The 13,281-nt window shown below is 45.2% G+C and overlaps 1 protein-coding gene across 44 annotated transcripts in view; it reads right to left on the bottom strand.

Moving 5' to 3' along the window:
* KLC1 (kinesin light chain 1) overlaps positions 1 to 13,281 on the bottom strand; it is a 72,367-nt gene that overhangs the window by 26,904 nt on the left and 32,182 nt on the right. For all 44 annotated transcript variants that reach the window (XR_008671405.2, XR_008671406.2, XR_010130835.1 and 41 more), the window contains exons 4-9: positions 12,020 to 12,098; positions 11,285 to 11,510; positions 5,033 to 5,120; positions 4,349 to 4,450; positions 1,427 to 1,600; positions 1,184 to 1,283 (exon numbers count right to left, since the gene is read on the bottom strand). Coding sequence is in view for 41 of the 44 variants with exons in the window: in XM_031001533.3 (XP_030857393.1) it covers positions 1,184 to 1,283; positions 1,427 to 1,600; positions 4,349 to 4,450; positions 5,033 to 5,120; positions 11,285 to 11,510; positions 12,020 to 12,098 (769 nt within the window). In the remaining 3 variants the exon portion in view is untranslated. The remainder of the gene's footprint in view (positions 1 to 1,183; positions 1,284 to 1,426; positions 1,601 to 4,348; positions 4,451 to 5,032; positions 5,121 to 11,284; positions 11,511 to 12,019; positions 12,099 to 13,281) is intronic.

The following is a 13,281-nucleotide window of genomic DNA, read 5'->3' as shown; positions in this document are numbered from 1 at the left end:
CATGGTGAAAACCTGTCTCTACTACAAATACAAAAATTAGCCGGGCGTGGTGGTGTGTGCCTGTAATCCCAGCTACTCGGGAGGCTGAGGTAGGAGAATCACTTGAATCCAGGAGGCAGAGGTTGCAGTGAGCCAAGATCACACCATTGCACGCCAGCCTGGGAAACAAGAACGAAATTCCGCCTCAAAAAAAAAAGAAAGAAAGCATACGAATCAATATTCGTTTTAAGTCATCTTCTCGGAACACTCACACAAGTTTCTAGACAACCAACAGACCCATGCTATGGAGGAAAAAGCCACCTTAAAAGTAATGTTTATGAAAATATTTTTATGACTGAAAGGTACTCACACTAAAAATGTAAAGAAAATAAGCAGTATACATGATGATATGGACGGTATGGTTTGAAATCTGTAAACCAAAGGCACAGAAGGAAGGAAAGACATTAAAAATGTGAAAAGATGAATTTGGGTGATTCTCCTGTTTCCATTTCTGCGTGAATTGGGTAGGTCTCTGCAATGAGGACATGAAGATGGATTTGGGTGATGCTCCTGTCTCCATTTCTGTGTGAACTGTATAGGTCTCTGCAATGAGGACATGTTATGGGCTCTGGGCATTGTAATCCCAGTCTACCTGCTTCTCAGCTACGGGGCCTCACACAAGTCACTTAGTCTGTGGTGTCTTTTTTTTTTTTGAGACAGAGTCTCACTCTGTTGCCCAGGTTGGAGTGCAGTGGCACGATCTCGGCTCACTGCAAGCTCCGCCTCCCGGGTTCACGCCATTCTCCTGCCTTAGCCTCCCGAGTAGCTGGGACTACAGGCGGCCGCCATCACACCCGGCTAAGTTTTTGTATTTTTAGTAGAGACGGGGTTTCACTGTGTTAACCAGGATGGTCTTGATCTCCTGACCTCGTGATCCGCCCACCTCGGCCTCCCAAAGTGCTGGAATTACAGGCGTGAGCCACCATGCCCGGCCTGTGGTATCCTTGCTTTTAAAATGGGGTAATGTTTGACCCGCTGCACAAGACTGCTATGAAAGTGAAGTGAAATCACACATTTAAACTATTTAGCTTAGTGATGTACAAAGTTAAGTGCTTAATAAACAGTAACTAATACTATTAGTATATTACTATTAGTCAAGTCATTATACAATTAAATTCACTTGAAACGGGAGTATATTTCTTACCATCTACAGAACCAAACTCCCTTTCATGTGCACGAGTGAGAATCTCTTTGTACAGTGTTTCTGCTTGCTTGAACTTTCCTTGTTTCAAATAGCAGGATGCCTTAAAATAAAATAAAATAAAATATTTCATATCTTTCAGATGTAAATAAAGCATACATTTTAATCTCCAGTTAAATGAGAAAGTGTTTGGACTTGGGAAGAAAGCACTCCTGGCCCCTCCCTAGTGCTGTGCAGTCAACACACCAGGTTATTTTTCGTCTTAGCCACGTTGGGGTCATCAGGTCCCAGTTTTGTCTGGTAGATCTCGAGGGCTCTTTGATAATAATATTCTACTTCTTCATACTTGCCCTGGTTCTGGCACAGTAAGGCCAAGTTATTTAACTGCTTGGCAACATCGGGGTGATCCTTCCCCAAAACCTGAAAATAAAAAACAGCATATTAGAGACACTTGTTCTGCTCCCATCCAATCCACTCTCCACCCTACTGTCACATTAGGATCCTCCTCAACATAAGCACGACTGTGCTACACTTTCAGATTTAAATCCTTAACTGGCTCGCCACGCCACGTAGTAATAAAACAACCAGAATTTCTCAAATTCTTATTCATGAGGGGAGGGAGGGAACTGTGCTCATCTTCTTTAGCTGTGTTAATTACTGTAGTAATCCTTCACGGTGGGTATATTTTTGTACATTGGTTGTACTATGTACAAATGTACACATTAGGCACATTTTGAAGATAAGGAAATGGGCTTTGTAAAGGCTATGTGAGTTTTACTGCCAGTTTCTGAAGAGCCCCCAGCTGTCCCAGTTGCCCAGGATGCTCTTCTCCTAGCCCTCCCCACTAGCTACGACTTATCCTTCAGCAGGGTTCTCTTCAGTTCCCCTCAAAGGAGACTTCCCTATACCACCCCACCCCACCTAGTGAACTCACAGGCACATCACCTGGTTGTTCTTTATAAGAATCACTTCTCTAAACTACCTTGAATATTTTTTATTACAATGTAAGCCCCAAGAGTATAAATTCTTTGTCTCTCTTCTTCACCAATGTAATCTCCGCATCGAAAAAGGGGTCTGGCACAGAGATGGATGAATGAACAGTAACCTCCTCCCTCAGTACCTTGAACAAGTGATGAGTTCTCTCCACTTTGTGCCTTTACACATGTGGTCCTCAGGGAGGTAAAGCTGCCTTTCTACTCCCTTCTGCATTCCCTACCTCCCCCTGCCTAGGACACTTTTAACTCAATTATTCAAGATGCAGTTCCAACACCGACCTTCCCTGAGAAACCATCCCCAACACCCCCTGGCTCTGGCCCGCAGAAGCCCACACTTCATATCCTCCCAGAGCTCTCTATTCTAGATGCTGATGTGCCCTCTGCGGTCCTCAGTCTGTCCAGTGGACTGCGTCCTAGTGGGAGGAACTACATCTCTGATCTGTAAATCACCAACTCTAAGCAGGGGGCTCTAAATGAATGAAAGGGTAAATACATGAATGAATTTGGCAGGTCATCTTATATGGTTCCTAATCCTTAATTTGATACTTTTGTGCTCTCCCTGACTTTAACTCCAGCCCACCCCAAATTCAACCATTCTATTTCAGAAATATCATGCAGATTGACAGCATAATAAAATATTACCTGTATAATTTGATAAGGAGCCCCTTTTTATTTTCTCTCCCCCAATTCCTTGCCATGTGGCTCAAAATTAACTGATAAGAATCACTGATAAATAATCACAAAAAATACCAGGTTAAAATACCATTTGTGCGGCTGGGTGCAGTGGCTCATGCCTGTAATCCTAGCACTGTGGGAGGCTAAGGCAGATGGATCACCTGAGGTCAGGAGTTCTTGGCCAGCCTGGCCAACATGGTGAAACCCCATCTCTACTAAAAAATACAAAAATTAGCCGGGTGTTGTGGCACATGCCTGTAATCCCAGCTACCCAGGAGGCTGAGGCAAGAGAATCCCTGGAATCCAGGAGGCGAAGGCTGCAGTGAGCCGAGATCGTGCCACTGCACTCCAGCCTGGGCGACACAGCAAGACTCCGTCTCAGAAAAAAAAAAAACACAATTTGTGGTCACTCATCGGATAGACCCAATACCCGAATCTTCGTAACATCTAAACAGATTGTCATACACAGCACTGCTGAAATGAACAAGTTGTTATATTTTTTAATACCTAATTACCATAAACTGTAGCAGCTGGTATTAAATATATATGACATTGACTTAATCTATAGCTCTGAGTTAATCTTTAGTTATAATAATAATTATTTCATTTTTCAGCTTCATAAAGCATATTTGGTGAATTTATCTTTAATCATGTTTTTCTTATTGACAAGCACATGTTCCACTGTCAAATGCAATGCTCCCAGGCTTTCCATCTCTAGTCCTCAGACATGTCTTCTTCAATCAGAGTCACTTCTAGGCCATATCAGGCTTGGACAGCATCAGACTCAGGACTGCACCTTTCTAAATGTACACACCTCATAACTCGACCTTCTTTTCTTTCTTTTTTTTTTCTTTAGAGACGAGGTCTCACTATGTTACCCAGGCTGGTCTTAAACTTCCTAGGCTCAAGCGATCCTCCCACCTTGGCCTCCCAAAGTGCTGGGATTACAGGCATGAGCCACTGCGCCCAGCTTGTAATTGAGTCTTAAACACTGATTTGTATGGGCCAATCTGGCTTTGTTTTGTGGGCTATTCTCTAATTAAATGAGTTGTTTTCAGCTAATAGTCAGTTAAAAACACATCACAGTGGTTATTTCTCAAAACCTAAAACCGAAAAATTTTTAAAAACACAAAAAACAGCGCTGGGCACAGTGGCTCAGCCTATAATCCCAGCACTCTGGGAGGCCAAAGCGGGCGGATTAGGAGGTCAAGAGATTGAGAACATCCTGGCCAACATGGTGAAACCCCATCTCTACTACAAATACAAAAATTAGCTGGGCGTGGTGGTGTGTCCCTGTAGTCCCAGCTACTTGGAAGGCCGAGGCAGAAGAATCACCTGAACCATGGAGGTGGGGGTTGCAGTGAGCCGAGATCACGCCACCGCACTCCAGCCCGGTGACAGAACGAGACTCCATCTCAATAAAAAAAAAAAAAAAAAAAAAACCACACACACACAAAACAAAAATCTCAAAGAAGACAACTGCCCCCTTCTTTTGTACCTTTTCTCGGATTTCCAGAGCTCTTTTACACAACGGCTCTGCTTCTTTGTACTTCCCTCTTTTACCATAAAGGACTGCAAGGTTATTCAAAGTCGCCGCCACCTGTCAACACAGAGAGAACCACTAAGAATGGTAAAAGATAACCAAATAGAGTACATTTATACACCACATATTCATTTATACTCAATCTATACAGTAAAGCATTCTTAGTCGGATAGAACAATATGACTTCAGTTAAAACGAAAAGCGCAATTCACTAGAGTATAGATTATACAAAGTAACACTGCAGAATACTAAAATTAAACAAATCAGCAACGTATTCCTGACTTTTTAAAAATTTCCCTGGAAGCCACAAAGCCAACCAAAACAGATTCATATGCAAATCTGACCAGATTTTAATGAAGACAATATAATTTTCAGAAAAAAATTTCTAGAAGGACATGCAATTTGATTTACAATCAAACAATACAGTTGGTGATCCATTTGAGGTGGGGTCATAAACAAATTAAGTGTGCTCTGGCCTGTCACTAGCACTGAGTAAGTGAAGACCTCCTACCTGCACCATCTAGGGAAAAGGCAGCACTTAAACTTTCCCTGTTGAGTTTAATGGTAAAATGAGTTGGATAAAAGAAATATATGGGGAAAATAAAATATTAAAAGAATGAAAGAACTGGATATACAAACCGCAGGATGATCTTTGCCCAAAGTTTTCTCACGAATAGCCAAGGCATCATTCAGTAGGTTAGCTGCATCTTTGTATTTATTCTGATCCCTAAATGGAAAAACACACATTAAGTGTTTCAGATGTAGATCACTACAGCTTTTCTTTTCTTTTTTTTTTTTTTTTTTAGACAGAGTCTGACTCTGTTGCACAGGTTGGAGTGCAGTGGTGCCATCTCGGCTCACTGCAACCTCCGCCTCGCGGGTTCAAGCAATTCTCTGCCTCAGCCTCCTGAGTAGCTGGGATTACAGGCATCTGTCACCAAGCCCGGCTAATTTTTGTATTTTTAGTAGAGACGGGATTTCACCATGTTGGCCAGGGTGGTCTCAAACTCCTGACCTCATGATCCACCCACCTAGGCCTCCCAAAGTGCTGGGGTTACAGGCGTGAGCCACCGTGCCCGGCCTCACTACAGCTTTTTTAAATGTAATTTTCAACTACAGAAATAAAAGTTAAGTTTAAACTATTTATGAAAAACCACAGGGCCGGGTGCGGTGGCTCATGCCTGTAATCTCAGCACTTTGGGAGGCTGAGGCGGGCAGATCACGAGGTCAGGAGATCGAGACCATCCTGGCTAACATGGTGAAACCCCATCTCTACTAAAAATACAAAAAAATTAGCCGGGTGTGGTAGCAGGCGGCTTTAGTCCCAGCTACTCGGGAGGCTGAGGCAGGAGAATGGCGTGAACCTGGGAGGTGGAGCTTGCAGTGAGCAGAGATCGTGCCACTGCACTCCAGCCTAGGCGACAGAGTGAGACTGTCTCAAAAAATAAATAAATAAAAAGATGGGTGTGGTGGCTCATGCCTGTAATCCCAACACTTTGGGAGGCTGAGGCGGGCGGATCACGAGGTCAGGAGATCGAGACCATACTTTCTAACACAGTGAAACCCTGTCTCTACTAAAAATACAAAAAAAAATAGCCGGGCATGGCAGCATGCGCCTGTTGTCCCAGCTGCTGGGGACGCTAAGGCAGGAGAATGATGTGAACCCGGGAGGCAGAGCTTGCAGTGAGCACAGATCGCGCCACTGCACTAAAGCCTGGGTGACAGAGCAAGACTCCGTCTCAAAAGAAAAAAAAAAGAAAAAAGAAAAACCACAAGCTTACGGATGGGGAAAAAACACTGGAAGGAAATCCATCAGTAAATGGACTGGCAAGGTGAACTCTGGAATCAGACCCAACTAGCTTCTGAACTTAACCTTCCTATCTAGGCCACTGGGAAGATAATGTCCCCACACTACAGTGTTGTCCTGCCTATGCCAGCTGGCCAGCACAGAATAAGTGCAACAGTCTAGAACAATGCACCAAGCTTGCATTTGGTTTCAGACAGAATTAATTCTAGTGTCTGAGCTTGGGCTCTACCAGTTAATGGCTACATGGCTTTGGGTGCATTAAGTGACCTCACGCAGTCCCAGCCTTCCCATCTACAAAGCAAGTATATGATCTACTGCACAGTCTTGCTGTAAGAAGATGATATGCTACATGTATACTGAAAAAATCTTTTAAAAAACAACAAACAAAAGTAAATATATTGTTGTGTCTGAACTTGGTACCCAATCTGCCTCCATTTTGTTGAGTATGGAGGAACGAAGAATCTTTCTTGATTGGAGTAAAACAGAAACACCCCAGAACCAGAAACTCTCAGTTTAAGCCTGCTACTCACTACTGATGTGACTGAGAACAAGTACTTGCTTTTGAGACTTAGCACACATCTTTCTCAATTGAGTAGTAGTAACTGCCTGGCAAGGCTTTCCCCTGAAAAACGTGAGAAAGGTTAATAAGGCTTCTACAACCTCTGAAGCACACTAATTCTGGCCAAGTATTAATATATTGTTGTTTCTTCTTTCATCCTATTACATCCTATTGTAAGCTGCCTCAAACTTTTTGTGAAAGTCAGCAAGTACAAAATAGAGTTCCAAAAAGTAGTGGCCAGGTGCGGTGGCTCACACCTGCAATCCTAGCACTTTGGGAGGCTGAGGCGTGCAGACTGCCTGAGCTCAGGAGTTCACACAGTGAAACCCCATCTCTACTAAAATACAAAAAATTAGCCAGGCCTGGCGACATGCACCTGTAGTCCCAGCTACTCGGGAGGCTGAGGCAGGAGAATTGTAGCAAATGCAATTTAAAAATAAGCTACCAAGGCTGGCACGGTGGCTCACGCCTGTAATCCCAGCACTCTGGGAGGCTGAGGCGGGTGGATCACCTGAGGTCAGGAGTTCAAGATCAACCAACATGGCAAGACCCTGTCTCTACTAAAAATACAAAAATTAGCTGGGCGTGGTGGCAGGCACCTGTAATCCCAGCTACTCGGGAGCCTGAGGCAGAAGAATCGCTTGAACCCAGGAGGCGGAGGTTGCAGTGAGCTGAGATTGTGCCACTGCACTCCAGCCTGGCCAACAAGAGTGAAACTCCGTGTAAAAAAAATAAAATAAGCTACCTAAAGTGTTATGACAATTAAATGAGGCCGGACATGGTGGCTCACGCCTGTAATCCCAACACTTTGTGAGGCCAAGGCGGGTGGGTCACCTGAGGTCAGGAGTTTGAGACCAGCCTGACCAAGAATGATAAAACCCTGTCTCTACTAAAAATAAAAAAAAATTAGCTGGGCATGCTGGTGGGCACCTGTAATCCCAGCTACTAGGGAGGCTGAGGCAGGAGAATCGCTTGAACCTGGGAGGCAGAGGTTGCAATGAGCCAAGATGGTGCCATTGCATGCCAGCCCGGGCGACAGAGCAAGACTCCGTATCAAAAAAAAAAAAAAAGAAAAAAAATGGCCAGGCACGGTGGCTCAAGCCTATAATCCCAGCACTTTGGGAGGCCGGGGTGGGTGGAATCGCCTGAACCCGGGAGGCAGAGGTTGCAGTGAGCTGAGATCACACCATTGCACTCCAGCCAGGGGTACAAGAGCGAGACTTCGTCACAGAAAAAAAAAAAAAAAAAAAGAATTAAATGAGATGAGGTATATTAAACACTTCTGTAAACGATGACATATTATAAAATGTCTGGGACTATTAGTTAGCAGTGGTTCTCAGGTGTGGTCCCAAACCAACAGCCGTCAGCCTCGACTGGAACTTATTAGAAACCTAGACTACCCTAGCCCTGCTGAATCAGAAACTCTGGGAGTGGGACTAGCACACTGTGATTTGTTAAATCAAGTGGGTTTAAGAAGCCCACCAAGGGCCGGGCACGGTGGCTCACGCCTGTAATCCCAGCACTTTGGGAGGCCAAGGCGGGTGGATCACAAGGTCAGGAGATCAAGACCATCCTGGCTAACACGGTGAAACTCCGTCTCTACTAAAAATACAAAAAATTAGCCAGGCGCGGTGGCAGGCGCCTGTAGTCCCAGCTACTCGGGAGGCTGAGGCAGGCGAATGGCGTGAACCCGGGAGGCAGAGCTTGCAGTGAGCCGAGACAGCGCCACTGCACTCCAGCCTGGGTGACAGAGCGAGACTCCGTCTCAAAAAAAACAAAAAGAAGCCCACCAAGAACTCAAATTCAAAAGAAAACAAACATAGAATACTAAAGCATTAAAATCCTAACAGAAAAATGTGCAAGGTAACAGAAAATTCACAGAAGGATACAAATGACTAAAAATACATAATCAAAGAAATACAAATTAAAACACAATGCATACTCTATCTCCACCAACGGAATAGAGCCCCCCACCTCCAGGGTGGCGCCTGTGCGGCAGAAGCATGGGCAGACACAGCCTTTCTGAGTGGCAGTTTGGCAGCAGGTACCAAGGACTATAAAATGTTTATACTCTAACCCGTCTTAGGAATTTATCCTAAAAAAAGAAATACATGGCTGGGCACAGTGGCTCACACCTGTAATCCTAGCACTTTGGGAGGCCAAGGTGGAGGATCATTTGGAGCCCAGGAGTTTGAGACCAGCCTGAGCAACATGGTGAGACTCCATCTCTACAACCAATCAATCAATCCAAAATCTTGAACAAACCTTATAAAGATCAGCAAAATATTAAAGGCAAAAAAAAAAAGCTTAAAATTATGTGTCCCTTAATACAAGAATGATGAAATAACAAGCTGAAAGGTAGAATACTGAATATGAATACATATGTAGCTACTATTTTTTTCCCAAACATCTACGCACGTGGGTCAACTCTCACACTATAATGCTAGGGAAAAACACAAGACTGACAGAGGCCATGGCATCCCCAGCACCCAGCAGTGATGTGTGTGCCCATGCACGCTGTGCACAACAAAAACCTAGTTATGCTTACTTAACTCATTTATATTAATAATATCCAGTGCTGTCCAGAAACTTCCATATGTTTTAATGGGCATATAAGTTTAAAAAAAAAAAAAAAAAAAAGCCTTGGCCAAGTGCAGTGGTTCACGCCTGTAATCCTAGCACTGTGGGGTACCGCGCTGAGCAGATCACTTAAGCCCAGGAGTTCGAGACCAGCCTGGGCAACATGGCAAAACGCTGTCTCTACGAAATATATAAAATTTAGCTGGGTGTAGTGGTGCATGCCTGTGGTCCCAGCTACTCAGGAAGGTGAGGCAGGAAGATTGCTTGAGGCCAGGAGTCAGAGGTTGCAATGACCCATGATCGCATCACTGAGCGAGACCCTATCTCAAAAAAAAATTTTTTTTGGAATGAAATGTCTCAATCTATTAAAAGCTAAATGCAAATATCTCTGACTAAGAAATTCCTGCAGTGAAATATGCAAACAATCGGCCAGGCACAGTGGCTCGTGCCTGTAATCCCAGCACTTTGGGAGGCCGAGACAGAAGGATCACTTGAGGTCAGGAGTTTGAGACCAGCCTGGCCAACATGGTGAAACCCCGTCTCTACTAAAAATACAGAAATTAGCCAGGCATGGTGGCGCATGCCTGTAATCCCAGCTACTCAGGAGGCTGAAGCAGGAGAATCACTTGAACTCAGGAAGCAGAGGTTGCAGTGAGCTGAGATTGCACCACTGCACTCCAGCCTGGGTGACAGAGCCAGACTCTGTCTCAAAAAAAAAAAAAGAAAATATGCAAACAATCTCAACATTCACCAACAGGAAAACAGTCAAAAAATGTCCAGAATGTCCACAAAACCCTGCTGCATGGTCACAGGGCAGACCAAGCTGCTGACAAACTACAGAGCCAAAAGGCACGGCCCCATTTTAAATAGTGTTGTTATAACAGGGGGCTTACTTTCTTATTTGTGTGTTTTTATTTTATCAACTTTCAAAACTTATTTTTAAAGAAATCACTTATGCGTGTGGGTAGTCATATCACCGCATTTCTCTTCAAGCGTCATTAGGCCCTGTACTCTCCTCTTCCTCCACGTCCTCCTCCTTGCTCAGGTTCCCCTCGCCCCACCCCAACAACCTCAATCCTGTCCCAACAGGACACCCTGCCTCCGGCTCCAGCCCTCAACTGCATCCTAGGCACTGAGCCAAAGGAACTCTTCTACCACACAACTCAGAGCCCACCACTCCCCCGGGGCATCCTTCAACAGGGGTGAAACGGTTAGGGGAGCACACAAGGGGCAAAGGGCAAGTTGAATCCTGGATTCCAAAAGGAGGTACAGCGTACCAAGCCTCAGAAGGCAGGAAGACACTGCCAGGCCAAGTGGGAAGGCTATTTAGACAAAAGCCACCTGCACAGGGTCTTGTGGAAAAGGTCAAAACAGCTTCGTTTGGCTGGCGTGAGGGGTACACTGTGGGCTATTCTAAACAAGCTGAACTGAGTGGTCACGGGCAGCATCTGTTCTGATTCAGTGACACCCTTCCACAAAGCTTGCTAAATAGGCCGGGTGCCAGTGGCTCACGCCTGTAATCCCAGCACTTTGGGAGGCCGAGGCAGGCGGATCACGAGGTCAGGAGATCGAGACCATCCTGGTTAACACGATGAAACCCCGTCTTTACTAAAAATACAAAAAAATTAGCCAGGCGTGGTGGCGGGTGCCTGAAGTCCCAGCTACTCGGGAGGCTGAGGCAGGAGAATGGCGTGAACCCAGGAGGTGGAGCTTGCAGTGAACCGAGATCACGCCACGGCACTCCAGCCTGGGTGACAGAACGAGACTCCGTCTCAAAAAAAAAAAAAAAGCTTGCTAAATATTTTTAATTTAACCCCTGTTTAAAGAGAAGTGGATATGGTTGAAAAATAGTTTATATAGATACATAAAAATATATTTTAAGGGGCAAGATGGTTAAAAACATTGTCTCTAGGTAAAATTCAGTAGGTAAACAAAAGTGACTAGCCTGTACACCAAGGCCAGGATGTTGAGCATGGTGGCCACGTCCGGGTGGTCGTGTCCTGAAGTCTTCTCCAGGTCCTCCAGGGCCTGCTTGCAGAGGGGCACAGCTACCTCGTAGCGCCCCTGCGAGGCATACTGGATCACCAGGTTGTGGAGCGTCCGCAGCCGCGCGGGGATCTCGTAGCCGCCCTGCTGGGCAGCCGCGGCTGCACTGCTGTGCTGCTGCTGGACTGCACCGAGAAAGTTCACTTCAGATGGGTTTTTAAAGACAATTATCCAGATGAGTCAGTTTCTTTAAAATTATCTTTACTAACTTTGGTTCAAGTTAGTACTTGGCCCCCAGTGCTATTTAAATCTTTTCCTAGTACTGTCTGGGCAGGCAGGGTAAGAGTAGTGACTATAGTGTCAGGGATGGCAACATGGCCACTCAGTGCCATGAGACTCCTCTTGGCGCCATGAAACAAGCAGAATAAGTAATTCTGACCTCTTTACCCCGTAAGAATCAGCAGATCACGCCTGAACCGCACGTGCATGCCGCTGTATCCTAGGGTCTGCTCTAGCATATTCCCGTATCACAACACAGATTATTTTGGAAAACCAAAGGCAATCCCGCTCTGGTGGTGCTTCCTCCAGGCAGGCCGCATGCACTAAGGCTGCCACTGATTGCTATGACCGTGTTCTAGGAGGAAAACACCTCTCTCCTACACTCGGTAACATGCCCGCATCACCCATCACTCACTTCCTTGCCCTGGGTCGTCTTCATCATTGGGGAAAAGGTCATCCAGAGGCTCTTTGGTAGAATCAGTGTCTTTGTCCTCCTATAAAACAGACCCAGGACAACACTTCATCTTACACGTGCTAGACACATCCTGTCCTGAAAATTTTTAATATTAAATACATTTTAACTAAGAATCTTAGAAAAGATGATCAGTTTTTAACATCAAATGTAGGATGGCCAACGATCTGGCTTATCCATCAGTTGAACAGGAGCAATGAAAAGCTTGCTAGACTAGAACACAAATACTTAAGTGCAGACCACAGTTTGACGAAATGGGCCATGGCTGCATTTCCATGCCTCAGATCCTTCTCCCGCGCTCTGAGGGAGGTCTAGGAGAGCAGGGAAAACCCTGACTCAAAATAAAATCTTATTTGGGAACCAAATATGTAGCAACAGGTGAAAATGGTGCATCTCTGATCCCCAGAGAAGTGGAGGGGCTAGATTCCTCACCACCACAATCGGCTCTGGGGCAGGATCCCTGGGAGCAGTTTGAAACCTCCCAGCTTTAAAGGCCTGTGACCCATGTTTTCCCACATTTTGCTGATTAGTCAAAGAAATAAAATCAGAAACTACATAATGGAAAAGACAGGTAACAGCCTGACCAGTAAGAAATTAGCTTCGTCATGAGGCAGATGAACACTGTTTAGCTCCGAAGGGAAAATGTGATAAAGACACATTGCTTTTAGAATATTCCTGTCTGGGATGCATAATCCAGGCATTAGATGAACCCCAACTGAGGAATGATGGACAAAATAACTAGCTTGCATTCTTCAAAAACACCGACGTCATGAAAGACAACCAGAGACAGAGACCCCATTCCACGTGAAAGGCTACTCAACAGATGTGACAGCCACATGCAGGATGTACCCCTGAACTGGACCCTGGGACACAGTGAAACAATGCCATGAAGGATGCTGTTGGCAGTTAACAAAAGGAGAGTATGAGCTGCAGAGGAGAGGACATACTGGGTCTGTGTGCAATTTCCTGAGTGCCCTTGGCCCTGGACTGCCACAGGAGAACCCCTCACCCTAGGGAAAGACGCCCAGCAGCAGTAAGCAGCCGTGGCACGTGCTATGCCACTATGTGAACAGGGTTCAGAAGAAACAGGCACTCGTAAGTACTCTGGAAAGGGTAAGGAGAGCCAGCTCATTGGATGTTTTCTCCAAGTTTAACACTTTTTCAAAATAATAAATTTTAAAAGTCTCCGATCCTACGAAACCAGT

Source organism: Gorilla gorilla, chromosome 15, assembly GCF_029281585.2.
Source record: "Gorilla gorilla gorilla isolate KB3781 chromosome 15, NHGRI_mGorGor1-v2.1_pri, whole genome shotgun sequence".
NCBI lineage: Eukaryota > Metazoa > Chordata > Mammalia > Primates > Hominidae > Gorilla > Gorilla gorilla.
This window is presented reverse-complemented; position numbering and strand designations above follow the sequence as displayed.